General features: G+C 47.8%; 1 protein-coding gene across 16 annotated transcripts in view; it reads left to right on the forward strand.

The window, feature by feature from the left end:
* The window catches only part of RIN2 (Ras and Rab interactor 2), a 208,165-nt gene that overhangs the window by 131,275 nt on the left and 60,755 nt on the right, over positions 1-16,135 (forward strand). For 11 of the 16 annotated variants that reach the window (XM_025000743.2, XM_025000742.2, XM_059892716.1 and 8 more), the window contains 1 exon segment: positions 13,471-13,571. The exons of 2 other annotated variants lie outside the window; for them this stretch is intronic. In XM_025000743.2, the coding sequence (XP_024856511.1) occupies positions 13,471-13,571 (101 nt within the window). 16 annotated transcript variants of the gene reach the window in all.

The following is a 16,135-nucleotide window of genomic DNA, read 5'->3' on the forward strand; positions in this document are numbered from 1 at the left end:
TCTGGTGCACCATATATTGACTTAAAATTTCTCTGCATTGCAAGATGATTACCACTGTACCCATTTCTAAAAATCTTTTTAAAACATATGACATTAAAACTTCAGACACAGATGCTAAAACCAGGGCTGTAGAAACATTAGTTCCAGAGCCTTAGAAAGAGCTTTGCTCTTCCTGGTGTTTGTTGGTTATCTTGTTATTTCACCTTACGACTCAAAGCCACAAGCAGCGATAGAGAGGTATCTGTAACTTCTGAACTCATTGAAGAATCCAATGCAACACCGACCTCGGACAACTGACAGAGTAAACCGGGACCTCAGCAGAATGACTATTTCAAGGCACATCACACCGGCTGCTTCCTTATTTTATATGGACACTCTGTGTGTCATTAAAAAAAAATTTTTTTTCTGGGACTTCCCTTGTGGTGCAGTGGGTAAGAATCCACTTGTCAGTGCAGGGGACATGAGTTTGATACCTGGTCCAGGAAGATTCCACATTCCATAGAGTGACTAAGCCTGTGTGCCACAACTACTGAAATCTGTGTGCCTAGAGCCTGTTCTCCTCAACAAGAGAAGCCACTGCAGTGAGAAGCCCAGGCACCCAACTAGAGAGTAGCCCCTACTCACCGCAGCTAGAGAAAGTCCACATCCAGCAGCACAGTCCGGGCACAGCCAAATATAAATAAATAAAAATAAATAAATATAGGAAAAAAATTTTCCCCTTAAATTAGTAAATAAATACATTAAAAAATAATTTTTCCCCAAAGATGCACTAAGTTTAAAGTTATATTAGTGTTTGTTGTGGAGGATCATTTCAAATATAATTAAACTAACAGCTCTGGGCTGGGCCTCTTCAAGTTGTACTGAGCCTTTGGTGTGTTTGATGGCAGAGGACCTCTCTGCCCTCCACAGCCTCCCCATATTTGGAGGTGAGTGTCTGGCAGGGTAGAGCCAATGTGGAGATCTCTTACCCTTGGATAGAAGCAGCTTACAATTTAGTCATTAGAGGTTGTTGTTCAGTTGCTAAGTTGAGTCCGAATGTTTTCGAACCCACGGACTGCAGCATGCCAGGCTTCCCTGTCCTTTACTCTCTCCTGGAGTTTGCTCAAACTCATGTCCATTGAGTTGATAATGCCATCCAATCATCTTATCCTCTGTCACCCCCTTCTCCTCCTGCTCTCAGTCTTTCCCAGAATCGGGGTCTTTTCCAATGAGTCAGTTCTTTGCATTATTGTTTTCGTATGTCTTTATTAATGTTGGCTGCGCTGGGTCTTCATTGCTGCTCGAGGGCTATCTCTAGTTGCAGTGCTCATGGGCTTCTCATAGCGGTAGCTTCTCTTGTTGCAGAGCACAGGCTCTAGGTGTGCAAACTCAGTAGTTGTGGCATACAGGCTTAGTTGCTCCTCCGCATGTGGGATCCTTCTGGAACGGATCAGGAATCAGACCCATGCCCCCTGCATTGGCAAGCAGATTCTTAACCACTGGATCGCCAGGGAAGTCTGGGGCCAGGGTTTCCAACCAATGGCTTCTGCTCAGTGAGACCTGAACAGTGGTTCAGAGCTCTGAATTCTGCATGTACAGCTCCCTTGGTGTGATCGCTGGTGAACAGCTGAAAACTCTGGAGCTGTGCCTTTGCAGCAGCTGCCACAGTGTCAGCCACTTCCCCGTGGTGTCCAGCTGAGGTCAGGCTGGAGCCCCACCCACCCCGTGTCCTGATTTATCCCTGGTCTAGACAGAAATGGACAGGGAAGTTACCAAGAGGAAGGCAGGAGAGGGAAGTGCCCCGAACTGTCCTGAGCTTGGAGGTCTCCACAGAACACAAGGACACCATTCCTGCTCTGCGGAATTTGCGTCCAGGTGGGGGCCATTGGGGAGAGCCCCTGGCTTCAGGATGGTCTCAGACACAGGACCATCAACCTCAAGTGGTGAATGGAGGGAAGGGAGGAAACAGGGGAGGTTGGGGGCACCTTGGGTCAGTGTCTCCAGAAACAAGCCCAGAGCTAAAATTTTTCACGAAAGTGGCTTATCAGAAAGTGCTCCCAAGAAAACCCCATAGCAGAGTGGGGCAGAGAGGGTGAGCAAGGGTCCAAGTTCAAGGAAGTCCCTTGAGGGTAACTCTGGCTCTGTCTTCAAGGACCAGAGGTGAGGGAGCAGGAGCGTTTACAGTCAGCGCCCATCAGTCAGTGGTCCAGAACTGACTCTGAGGGTCCTTCTGGGTCTCTGTGCACAAGATCATGCAGTTTCTGTCCTCTGACAGGGACCTGGGGCTGGCCGTGGAGGGCCAAGTTCCCTCCCCCTGACGGCCTTGGGGAAGCACCCAGCATGTCTGGCAGAAGCACTAGTGTCAGCGAGACCGCTGTGCAACCTGATGTTTGCAGGGCTTTGCAGATACCAGGAAGGTCTAACAAGAGGCTAAAAGTCCATAAGCCTGGTCCCTGGGTGAGTCCTGCAGCGGGTACCATCACACCTAAGGTGCACCAAGTACTGATGGGGGCTTTTGCCTTTCAAATATTTCTACCCATTCTAAGTTGTTGTTCAGTCGCTCAGTCATGTCCGACTCTTTGCGACCCCATGGACTGCAGCACACCACCTTTCCTGTCCATCACCAACTCCTGGAGCTTGCTCAAACTCATGTCTATGGAGTCAGTGAAGCCAGCCAACCATTTCATCCTCTGTCGTCCCCTTTTCCTCCTGCCCTCAATCGTTCCCAGCATCAGGGTCTTTTCTAATGAATCAGCTCTTCGCATCAGGTGGCTAAAGTATTGGCGCTTCAGCTTCAGCATCAGTCCTTCCAAGGAATATTCAGGGTTGATTTCCTTTAGGATGGACTGGTTTGATCTTCTTGTAGTCCAAGAGACCCATTCAAAGAATCTCCATGCTTCTCAGGCCCCCAGCAAGCCCCATGGAATTCAAGTGCTTGGGGGAAATAGCACATGGAGGCCTCCCTCTCCCTTGTGGGCATTGCAGCAGGACCTGCGTCCCCAGCATATACAATCAGCCATCACATCCAGCATCCTTAACCCCACCTGGAGCTTCTGGTGGCACACCTTAAACCACACTTCTGACCTTGCTGTCCTCTGAGGAGGGTGGTATCAATTGAAAGCCTCTCTCCACACCCGCCTCCCCGCCGCCCCCACCCCCCACCCTCCAGCAAACAATAAAGGGGCCTATCTATTGTGGACATGGCCTGCAACACCTCCTTGGACCCTTAAATGGCCCTGAGAAACAACCCTCAACACATCATCCGTTCACGTATGAGAAAATGTAAGGGGGTCAAATGATTTCCTCAGGGAATGCACGGCTTGAATCAACAGAGCCAAAGGAATTTGAAGCCGGGCCTTTAGCCAAAATTCTGCTTTTAAATAATTCAATTATTCACTCGTATTTGTTTCTTCTAAATACTGCTATTTACTACTTTGTGCTAAAAACAGAAAATTACTCATGGCAAACCATTGACTTCACACAGAGGATGGGAAGGGGTGGGTTGCTTATTAAGTTTTCCTCTACGTGTGTTGGAGGTGCGCTGTATTTTTTTAACTCCAAAGAAGAAAGTGGAATAAGAAGGTAGTGGGTGTTGTTTTTTGGTAACTAGGAAGGTTCTGATTGGCTTCCCTGGTGACTCAGATGGTAAAGAATCTGCCTGCAATGCAGGAGAGCCAAGTTCAATCCCTGGGTCAGGAAGATCCCCTGGAGAAGGGAATCGCAACCCATTCCAGTATTCTTGCCTGGAGAATTCTGTGGGTAGAGGAGCCTGGCGGGCTACAGTCCATGGGGTCTTAAAGAGTTGGACAGGACTGAGGGACTAACACTTTCACTTTCTTTCAAAGTTCTGATTGTGGCTGAAGGGCTGTTTTGGATCAGTAAGGACTGTGGCATAAATACTGTGGTGTCTCTGACTCTCCATACGGGGTGAAAAGCCAGTGCAGGGTTCACCTGTCCTGAGCCACGCCCAGCCTTTGGGCAAACTGGGAAAAGGCAGCCTTCTGGGCACATTCCTTGGCCTGCAGAAGGTACCTCGGGGCAGGGTTTAGGCCAGGAGAGAGGGTAATGTAGAACTAGCCCTGGTCTTATCACAGTCACCCCTCACCTCCTTGTCCCAACTTCACATCACACTCAGGATTAAATCCAGACGATGACAGGCCTACAAAGAAACAAATACGTCATACGTGAAGAGGCAAAATGACATGTGTCTTAGAGAAAACCAAGGAGACTTTCTTACTTCCAGATAAGGAGTGTCTTCCTAGACAGCGGAGAGTCAGCAAGAGCCTTAAGTAACTTTTGATTCTATCAACATTCAAAGTTTAAGGGAAGTTGGGACTTCCTGGGTGGTCCAGTGGTTAAGACTTCTTGCTCCCAAAGCAGGGGGCCCGGGTTCCACCCCTGGTCAGGGAACTAGATGCCAGAACTAAGAATTTGCCTGCTGCAATGAAGAGCAACTAAGACCTAGCACAGGCAAAATAAATATGTTTGTTTTTTTTTTAATTTAAGGAAATTTAAAAGGCAGAGAAGCAGGATGAGGGGGAATCTTCAGTATTTGAGACAAGGGATTCATATTCACAACTTAAGAAAAATCAGCAAACCCCTAAACAGGCAACAAATAAACGAACAGATCATCCCTCTGGGAAGAAATACAAATAGATGACCAAAATATGAAGGGAAGAAAAACTTGCCACCCCAAAATATCTCTTTGGCATGCAGATTATTTGAAGCTGGAGACAATAGCTCTGAAGACTCAGGAAGAACCTTTGACCTTGCCCTTAAACTGCCTAAAAAAAACACAGATAGAGGACCTGTACCAGGAAGGGAGCCGTTGCCTAGAAGCCTCTAACTCACATGAGGCAGTGGATGGGAAGTCATGGCCCATTGTATCTGCAGGGGCCAGCAAACCTTTGTTTTCCAAACAGCTGCTGGTCCATCTCCTAAGAACTACCTTCCTTCCCTTTGAAGCCCTCTTTTGTCTTTAGCTGAAGGTGATATTTAAAGGTTTTGGCCATTTTGGTTCTTTTGGCTCCCCCCTATGTGTACATGTTATTACACTTTGTTTGACTTTCTGCTGTTAACCTGTTTCATCCTAATTTAATTTATTTTAGTTATTTTGGCCCTGCCACACAGCATGTGGAATCTTAGTTCCCCACAGAGATGGAGTCCTCGCCCCTTCCAGTGGAAACTCAGAGTGTTAACCACTGGACATCCAAGGACGTTCCCACTTTTTTTTTTTAATTCTTAATTCTTTGACCAGCCAGAAGAGTGTAGAAGGGCAGAGAAAAATTTCTTCCTTCCCAACAAAAATAATCTTTGAAAAGCACTAAGATAATAAAAAGCCATGTATCAGATTAGCCAAAGCTTAAAAAAATTGATACTTTCCTGGTGGCTCAGATGGTAAAGAATCCACCTGCAATGCAGGAGACTCAGGTTCAATCTCTGGGTTGGGAAGATCCCCTGAAGGAGGGCATGGCAACCCACTCCAGTATTCTTGGCTGGAGAATCCCATGGACAGAGAAGACTGGCGAGCTATATAGTCCATGGGATCGCAAAGAGACAGGACTGAGCGACTAACACGCAGTAAATACTGACAAGTGAGGTGGATGTTTTCAAAGAAGGTGGAGGCCCTGCAGCTGGGCACAGACCCCTGGAGAGCCACATGGTACCTCCTCATAACCTCCTATGTGCCTACAATTTGGCATTTTCTCTTGAGTTTTCACACGGTACACAAGGCTGCTCATCACAATCATGATTGTGACAGCAACATATTAGAAACGAACTAAGCATTTATCAAAATAGAATGGATACATGGGGTATTCCTAAGTATATCCCTACATGGTTTGTCCCTTTGGTGGAAAACCATTCCCACTTGAAACGAATTAACCAAGGGTGGGACTTTCCTATCGGTCCAGTGGTTAAGACTCTGGACTTTAAGACTCAAATGCAGAGCAGGGAGGATTCAATCCGAGGTCAGGTTCAACCACTGGGTTGGGAAGATCCCCTGGAGGAGAAAATGGCAACCCACTCCAATATTCTTGCCTGGAGAATCCCAAGGACAGAGGAGCCTGGGGGACTATAGTCCATGGGGTGGCAGAGTCAGATATGACTGAGCAACTAACACATAAAAACAAAAAAAGGGCCAGATTCCAAGATGCTCCAGTGTCAGTCCCCAGACACTCCTCTACAAGTGAAGGCAAGCAGCCTTCATTACTTCTTTGTTTCCATGGTGACAGTTCCTGGGGCAAGAATCTTCTGAAAGTTTGTAACAAGCCAATTATTTTCCAGATTGCTTTAGGAAAACTCCAGCATGGGGTATGCCCACTAGACCTAGAGGCTCCGCCAGCTCAGCGGAAACAGGAAAGGCAGTTGTGAGGGTCAGTGGTTGTTTGTGACCTGGAGGTGGGTCTAAGCCCACAGAGCTGATAAGATTGTCAAGGCCCATCATATCCCAAGGCCAACTCAATGCACTTGGGGAATAGAAATTCCATGGCTGGGAGTCAGACTTTTCCCACATCCTAGGATTCAAGTCTTCATCTGTCAGTGACACATCCTTTCAAGAACCGCTGATAACATTCCTGAGTTAGTCCTGGAATTCCTGTATCAGAACTTGCTCTAAAAACACTTTCTTTTTAACTTGACCTTCAAGAGAATCTCTCTCCTCTTATCTAACTCTAAAATAAACAAAGCAAGATTGAGTCCCTCCTTTCCCCTCCCTCCAGCCTGCCCTGCAAGCAAGGGTGTCAGACAACTTCTCTCCTGGTCCATCAGTCCATTGGGGAAAATTGTTATCTAGTGTGCACATCTCAAGCTTAGAGACTTTGGGGCAGACAGGCAGAAGGAGGGTTGGAGTCCAGGAACACTAATCTTTTGTAGCGGAGATGAAACAACCTCTTTGCAGGCAGGGAGGTGAATGAGTCTGTTTTTAAGTGTCAGCTTTATCAGCTCTCTGCTTCCTAGCGGGTCACCATTCATATAAAGAGAGGACTGAACTAGGAAGAAAATGTGAGAGCATTTAGGGGCAGGCTCCAAGGTGTTTTCATCTCATCATCCTATGAACTCATCCAAACCCAAGCCCTAATATCAGGGGTTCAGGAATAAGTCGGTACCGAGGGATTCAGGACTCAGCTGACAGGGGTCGGGCTGGGATTGGAAGGTAGGTCTTTCTGAGCCACAGCTGGGGTCCTCACCACCGCTCTTTCGACTTAAAAAACAAAAAATAGTTGCAACGTAAAAGATGAGAGTTATGTTTTATTCAACGGAAATTTTTAGGACTTAAGCCCAGGAGGTAGCACCTCAAGTAGTCTTGAGAGAATTGCTCCAGGGGAGGGGGGTGAGGGGATCGGTGAGGAGCCAGGTTATATAGAAGTTTTGCAACAAAGGGTAGGTAGTCTGAACATCAAAAGTATTTTTGTGAATTAAAGAGAACCAGATATCACAAGGAATTTAGCGCTTTTCTGTATATGGGAAGATGCAGGAGTCTGGGCTCACTGAAATCATCCCTTTCATATGCATCTCAACTATTTGGGGCCAGTGTCCTGGGTGTTTTTTGTTTTCACATCCTGAGCTCCAACCAGTCCATCTTAAAGGAAATCAGTCCTAAATGTTCATTGGAAGGACTGATGCTGAAGCTGAAACTCCAATACTTCGGCCACCTGATGCAAAGAACTGACTCATTGGAGAAGACCCTGATGCTGGGAAAGATTGAAGGCAGGAGGAGAAGGGGACGACAGATGATGAGATGGTTGGATGGCATCACCGACTTGATGGACATGAGTTTGAGTAAACTCTGGGAGTTGATGATGGACAAGGAGGCCTGGTGTGCTACAGTCCAAGGGGTCACAAAGAATCGGACACAACTGAGCCACTGAACTAAACTGAGCTCCCTTGGGCTCTCTGAAGGGAGTGGTTGCAATCTGATGGCTGTTAGATCTCAGGTATTTTTCCTCCTTCCTGAATGCCCTGGAGGGCTGAAATCGCTGACGACTGTGACATCATTGTTTACTGATATGGTAGGAAGCACTTCATTTCTCTGTCAGGTAGGGGCTGCAAAGCGGGCTGCCTCACACACTGTACCCCCTGCTGCTGGAAGTGTGGCCCCATTGGTGAGGTTCCCCTGACAGGCACATGACCCACACAGAATAATTACAGATTGGTCCATATCAGTGTAGACTCATGGGCCTGGCTGGAGCTGCACAGGTTCCATGTTGTCGAGCCCTGGGTGTGATCTCGGGAAAGAACCTGGGGCTTCCCGAATTCTCCTGCCCTTGGCCTGGCTGCAGGGTAGGGTGAAACTCATCCCAAGGAGTACTACCTGTACTTTGTTCTGGAGCCCAGGGCGGGGGCACTGGCTTTCTGAGCAGAATGAAGGAGGGACGCAGAGACCCAGCCCCAGGCTTGTTCTCCCTGTGGCGGATGCAGAAACAGCTGATCCTACCAGCAGCCTTCTCCCTGCTCTGCACCCCAGCCCTGTGGGGTATACAGAACACAGGCCATGCCTTGACTTTCTCCGGGCAGGCTGTCTGTGCCCTGACTATGTTGCTGCTTGTGGGGTTTTCTGGAGAGAACATAGCTACTGTGTTTTGAACAAGTACTACTATCTCACTGGCTCTGTGCCCTGAAACCTGAGGCCCATCTCTGGTGCCAGTTCACTGAGTAACAGCCGTTTGGCTGTGTTGCCACCCCCTCGGGCATCCACACATGTCTAGGGCAGCCATACAGGGTTGCGGAAAGCCACACTGGCTTCCAGCTTGGCACATGCGTAGGCAGCCCCTTCCCCGCTGGAGGAGTTCTAACAGAGACCCGGATGTGCTGGGGTATCAGGTTGTGTAAGTGGATTTGGAGAAACTTGAATGAAGCAGCTTACACGGAAACTGACTGCTGTTGGCTTTAACACAGGAAAAGGCTAAAACTTCGGTTCACACTGCTTCCCCTTCGGTGGGTGCTAAGTTATCCCTGTTTGCCCTCAAAGAATGAAATCTGGAAGAACATGAGAGCATAAGGGGTGAGGTCAAACATCTGCCAGAATTAAAACCAATCAAACACACCTGTATCTGGGAACAGTGGTGGGGAGCAGCTTACATCCCATCAGGGACCTCTGGGCTGACCTCAGGGAGCAGCAGACATTTTAGGGTGACTCTTGTTTCTGGCGGCCTGGCTCTGGAACCCTAGCCTCTGGTCCATCTGTCAGGTAAATCTGTGCCATCTGATGGATGAGTTGGGGTCAAAAGGGGTGGAGAGGGGAGATGAAAGGGGTGAAAACGCCCTCAATCCATCCAGAGCGTCCCAGAGTCATCCAGCCAGGGCAGCCTCTGTGGTCAGCCACCTTCATGCCTTGGGGTCCTGGCCCTTCCCTTCTGCTTTACAGATAAGGGGTGCCACCTGTGGTTTGCCATCTGGGTGTATTGAGTGACAACCACAGATTGTAGTGTGTGTTTGGGACAAAGAAAGCTGGCTGGAGGGGTCAGCTGCTTCTCTCGGGGAAAGCCATTCAGTTCGTGATGATGGCCGTGAAGGGGACTGAGGGCAGAAAGGATGAATGTGCTGGGTTGGGAATCTTTCCTTTGAGATTTGCTGGAGGTCGAGTTTGGGCCTCCCCAGGGCACGCCTGCTTGCTCCCTCATGGGCCATGTGTGACCTTCCTGCCCTAGAAAGTGGAGGGGGGGACCCCTGCACAGACACTCAGACACCCCCAGCTCACCCTACTCACTCCCACCTTTTTAGTCCTTCCTTTTTCGATTTTCCTACATATTGGAGTCTGGGTGAACTCTGGGAGTTGGTGATGGACAGGGAGGCCTGGCGTGCTGCGATTCATGGGGTCGCAAAGAGTCGGACACAACTGAGTGACTGAACTGAACTAAATAAGTTTGATGACGAAGTCAATTAAACATACAGAAAATCGCATGATATTACACTCATCACTAGCTCCATCTAGTATCATCATTTTGCCACTTTAAGAAATGAAGTGCTGCAAGTGGCTGAGATGCTCTACCTGTGCACACCTCCATCTACCTGTGCACACACCTCTGTCCACCTGTGCACACCTCTGTCCACCTGTGCACACCTCTGTCCACCTGTGCACACTTCCACCCACCTGTGCACACCTCTATCCATCTGTACACACCTGCATCCACTTCTCTTCCTGAGAACTAGGATGATTAACCCTATACTGCATCTTGGAGTCATCTGTTTTCATATATGTATCTACAAACACTCAACAGTACAATTTTGCTTAGTTTTAAACTTCATATACTGAGTGTAATCTGTTTCACTTTTCTTTTTTTGCTTTTATGAAAACTTGTTTGAGCTTTTGCCTGTGTGTTGATGTATATAATCTGCTTCTTTTTCTTTCGTTTTTTTTTTTTTTTTGGCTACGCTGGGCAGGCTTATGGGATTTTATTTCTCTAATCCAGGATTGAACCCATGCCCTTTGCGGTGGAAATGCAGAGTCTTAACCACTAGACCACCAGGGAAGTCCTAGTTCATTCATTTTAACCGCTGTGGAGTATTCTATACCTCCATTTATCCAGTGTCTCCAGTTGGTGGACATTTAGATGCTTATAATTTGGTTTTCTTACAAACAGCAGTGCGGCCAATATTCTCATCTCACCCAGGGGCGTGGGTTTCTCTCAAGCATGTGCACGGGAGTCTGTGTCTCTATAAGGTACCACACACGGCTTTCCAATGTGCTTGCCAAACATGGCTCCGGCAACATGTAAGTGCTCCTGTTTTCCCACATCCTCAAGGATTTGACATTGTCAGACTTTTAATTTTTGCCTCTGGAATGTGTCTCAAAGGAAATCCCCTTATCTCCTCTTCTAAGGCCCCAGTGCTTCCAGAAGCTCCACGTACAGCCTGCACCCCGGTCACACACAAAGGGGATGGACTTGGCTGGCCCCCTATCCCCTGACCTCTAAGTGCTGAGAGTGCACACAGCTGTTTGCTGGGGCCCCTTATCCATCCCCCCCACCCCCCATAGATAGTCTCTCCTTGTCACAGTGACCTATTCCAGTGACTTCCAAATGTATAAGTTGTTCCACCCTTAGTATTAGAAGTCACTTAATACATTGAATTGATGACTAACCAGCAACTCAGTTAGAACTTAACCTGTGCAGTGTCCACTGGGTTACTTCCTCAAATCTGATCCTTCCCCATGTTTTCCTCAGTGAAAGGCACTATCGTCTATCTAATAGCTCAAGCCAACAACTTAGGAGTGGCCTTGAGACTTCTCTCACATTCAATCCATCTCTCAGTTTCCATGTCCAGTGATTCCTGGATTTGCCCCCTTCTCTCTGATACCACTCTGGTCCATACCACCGTTGTCTCTTGCCTGGACCATTGCAGTTGCCTCGTAACTACTTTTGCTGCTTTTCCTTACAAACCATGTGTAGCCAGCAGCCAAGGAGATCTTTTTAGAACATAAAACAAGTAAAATGGCCATTCCCCTACTAAAGCCCTCCAATGGTTCTCAGCTGAAAATTCAAATCCAAGGGTACTGTAATCTAGAAGGTGGACAAAGGCTGGTGGCAGGCAGACCACAGTTTTCCACAAACCTCCCTCGCCTCTGGGACTCGCTGTGTGGAGGGCTCCTCCCCTGATCTTTTCTTGGCTCCCTTGTCATTCAGGGCTTCATCACTTCCTCAAAAGACCTGTCCTCACCACCCACCATAGCTAGGGTGACCCTTTAGCTACCGCCTACAGCATCACTCAATTCTCTTTTCATTCTGTAACTTCTCGATGCTCAGTGCTGTGGTCTGTGTCCCAAATACAGTATTATCTCCATGAGAAATGTCATGGAGTGCTTAGCATGAAGTGAGTAGACATAAAAATCTGAATGAATGAATAGATAAGGGTACATTTTGGTACAGCCTATAGACTCAAAATGAAATTTCTTCCAGAGTCTGGGTGGAATAAAAGCTGCTTGAGGCAAGACGACAACATCTTTAAGCTAGAACAATGATTCTCAAGCATTTTATCCCCAGGACCCCTTTACACTGTGAAAAATTATGGAGGGCTTGACGTGTGGGTTACACCTACAGATATCTGCTATATTAGGAAAGAAATAATTTAAATGTTTATTTTAAAATATTAATTGGTTTCTTGTTGACATAAGTAACATTTATATGAAAACATCTGTTAATTTAGCCGCTAAGGTGTGTCCAGCTCTTTTGTGACCCTATCAACTGTAGTCTGCCAGGCTCCTCTGTCCATGGGACTTCCCAGGCAAGAATACTGGAGTGGGTTACCATTACCTTTTCCAAGGGATCTTCCCAATTCAAAGACTGAACCTGTGTCTCTTGCAGGGCAGGTGGATTCTTTACCACGAGCCACCTGGGAAGCCCCATATGAAAAAATAACTGCTGCTGCTAAGTCAATTCAGTCGTGTCCGACTCTATGCGACCCCATAGACGGCAGCCCACCAGGCTCCCCCGTCCCTGGGATTCTCCAGGCAAGAGCACTGGAGTGGGTTGCCATTTCCTTCTCCAGTGCATAAAAGTGAAAAGTGAAAGTGAAGTTGCTCAGTCATGTCCAACTCTTAGCGACCCCATGGACTGCGGCCCACCAGGGTCCTCCATCCATGGGATTTTCCAGGCAAGAACACTGGAGTGGGCCGCCATTTCCTTCTCCAGTGTATGAAACTGAAAAGTGAAAGTGAAATCATTCAGTCGTGTCCGACTCTAGCGACCCCATGGACTGCAGCCTACCAGGCTCCTCTGTCCATGGGATTTTCTAGGCAAAAGTACTACATTTTTTAAAAAATGAATGAGCAGTGACACTTTGAGTAGCTGTTCCACAGATCCTGATTAGCATCATGAAGATTCTTTTGAATGAGTGGATGTGGGGAGGAAGGGGGGCTCAAGAATTCAGACCACACTTCAGGGTCAGATGTAGCTTCTTCCCAAGCATGTAAGCAAGGCATGCAAGACTACACAAGTCTTCTCCGAGAAGAAGACACGTTTCCCCATCTCTTCCCCTGCAGCTCCCTGACTGCCTGCTCACCCACTCCTACCCCCACACAATCCTCTCTCTTCCCTTTCCCCTAACAAGTCATTGGAAGTTGATTTGCCAACTGTATGTATCTTTGAAATAGACATCTTTCTGTAACCAGAATAAGGATGGTATAAAGTTTAATCCAGGGCATCCATTTTGACTGTTCACTTTGACAGTAGGAATGTTGAAGCCTGGTTTTGCCAAGATTTGTTTATTCCTCTTTGTAGTTCATGTTGAGAAAGCAAACTGGGTGTCATATTTTTTTGTTTTATTTATGTCATATTTTAGGGTGATACCGAAACCTAAGTTCTTCCTCTTTCTCAGAAGCTGCTCCCTCCCTATTTCCCCCCTCCTCTGGGTAAAGGAAATTCACAAAGCCAGGATTTAAAAAAAAAGAAAAGAAAAGTGGTCACCTCTGTGCTCCTATTGAAGTGGCTGAAGCTGCCCAGCTCTGGGCACGCCTCTTCCACTTCCTGACGTCACACTATTTTTGTCTTTGAATAGCTCATTGACACAATTGCCTCGGAGATCGGCGAACTGAAACAGGAGATGGTGCAGACAGATGTCAGCCTGGAAAATGGCCTGGGACCCACCGAAGCCCACAGGTGACCGAGGCGATTAGGCATCGGGGACACGATGGGGGCGATGTGACCCTGGTAGCCACCAGGATAGCTGTTCCGGTCGCCTGGCAGGTTTGGGAACTGGGGGTGTGGTGGCCACTCCAGAAGAATCTTCTGTAGGAGGTGGGAGTGGCCTAGGAACCAGTTGTCTGGGTTCACATTAATCCATCTGAAGGCACTTGAACTTTACACCTTCTCCATTCCTCTTGGCATCAGAACCCGGAAACCTAAAGTTCTGTCTGCCACCTCCACCTTCTCACAGTGATGGAAACAGTAACTCAGCGGGAGCCTCCGTGTGCAAAACAGAATTCAGTGTAGCCCGTGTCTGTCTCCAGAAGGTTTGAAGGGAGCACTAAAGAGGATGGACTCGTTTTGCATTCTCAGGTCAGAAACAACCCCAGCACCTTCCATGGCCCTTAGCCCAAAATGTGACCCAGCGTATTGGAAATTGGATGTGGTTGTAAGCGATGAAGAAAGGCACTGGCTACCTGTGTTACGCTGTGTTCACAACACACAAGGTCTAAGTAGGTAGTTAAGGACTGGCATTTTCTGCAGAATGAGGATACAGAGGTGGGGAGCGGGCAGGCTGGAGGAGAGTCCCCAAACCTCTTCTAGTTCTTGGAAGCTCTAGTTCTTTGCAAGGACAGGAGGGCATAGTCAGTAGAAAATGCCATGGACACTTGGTGCCTCGGAGGCCAGATTTATTAGTAGTTTCCCCTTTTTCTCAGGAAATGGGGTTGAGGCTGCCTGGTGCAGTGTGAGGGTGAGATTTTTGGAGTTGGTTTTGCTTGCAAGTCATGAGCTGGGCAGGAGGAGTCCTGCAGAGGCAGGCAAACCAGGTGAATCTGGTTGTCAGGGCAAGTTTCAAACCAGCCCGACCTGTTCCTGCTATAGAGGAAGGAGAACCAGCCGACCCAGGGCGGCACCCTGCCACCCTGCAGCTGCCACCCTGCAGCTGAGAGTCTGTGCGTCCATACCCTGGGTCTCTGGAGGAATAAGTCCCCCCTTAGCTGTGCAAATACTCTGTGCTGTTTCCTCTGCTTTTGTACAAAAATGTTGGAGGTAGACTAGATGGTCCTCCACTTGGCATTCTGTGACTTCCCCTTGACTTTGGTATGAACAGTTTTAATGGGGTCATTTTTTCCCCAGAAACTAGACAAATACACAGTGATTTTTGATCAGAGATTTTCTGCCCCGTGTTCAATGTAGTTCCAGGTTTTTTCTCTTCACCCTTAACATTTCCTTTAAGGTTTTTAAATTTAAGAATGACTATAAACATCCCACGAAACCTTTTTCTTTTTCACGTTAGTGTCAGTTATTCTTGAATGCTATACTGGTTGATACGGAATTTATGAATTTTAAAGGCTTTTAGAAGGGAAATAGGAAAGTTGAGATTATCTTTTTTTAGTTTGTTTTTTAATTGAAGGGTAGTTGTTTTACAATGTTGTGTTGGTTTCTACCAAACATCAACATGACTCAGCCATAGGTTTACCCATGTCCCCTCCCACTTGAACAGCCGTGGCACCTCCCTCCGCATCCCACCCCTCTAGGTTGTTACAGAGCCCAGGTTTGAGTTCCCTGAGTCATTCAGCAAATTCCCCTTGGCTATCTATTTTACATACGGTAATGTCTGTTTCCAAGATTATCTTTAACAATGTGTACGGTGTTCACCACGTGTGGACCACTGTTTTAAGTACATTACATCTGCCAGCTCATTGAATCTCCTAACGACCCTTGAAGGAAACTCTATCGTGACCCTAGTTCTGCTGATCTGGGACCCATGTGACATGGAAAAAGCCCACCTGAGAAGCCTCTGGATTCTGTGCTGGGATCTCTCACTGACTGTTTGGAGCATGGAACAGGGACTCAGTTTTAATCCCTCCATTTTGCCCAGTGGAGAAGTCAAGAGAGGCAGATGATGGAGAGGCACTGTGAGGAGGACTCTGAGCTGTTTGCAAATGAGGGCAGAGCAGGACTGTGGTTACAGGGAGACAGTGGGTCAGCCTGGCACAGAGCACCCTGAAGGGCAGATGACCGGGAAGCAGTGGGAGTGAGGGGAGCAGAACCCAGTCAAATGAGAGCCTTGTAGACAGAAGACACACCCCAACCCCATCCCACCCTCATCTCCTACCCCCATCCCCAGACGTGGGCAGGGCACCTTCTGGTGGCTGCAGGAAGGCATCCCAGTCACCTTCCTTTGTGACGTCACCCATGGTGAGGGTGCCTGGGCGCTGTGGGCTACCGTCACCTGCCCCAGGCAGTCACCAGGAAGCATCTGGGTGGATGCGAAGTGAAGTACCCGCTGACTCCCCAGGTTAGGATGCGGTTTCCTGCCTGCGGTGGCTGCTCTGTGGTTAATATTGAGATGAGCTGGAGGTCTTTAGCCTTTTCAGGTGTCATGGAGCCTCTCCTCGGGATAATACTTTACATGCATAAAATAAAATATGTAGCGCGACAGCGGGAACAACTGAGATACAAGGATCAGAATTGTTAACGTGTGATTCCATAGCGTAGGTGCTCCTTTACTGACATGTTAAAGGCCAGGTCAG

This window comes from Bos taurus, chromosome 13 (assembly GCF_002263795.3).
Source record: "Bos taurus isolate L1 Dominette 01449 registration number 42190680 breed Hereford chromosome 13, ARS-UCD2.0, whole genome shotgun sequence".
NCBI classification, from domain to species: Eukaryota; Metazoa; Chordata; class Mammalia; order Artiodactyla; family Bovidae; genus Bos; species Bos taurus.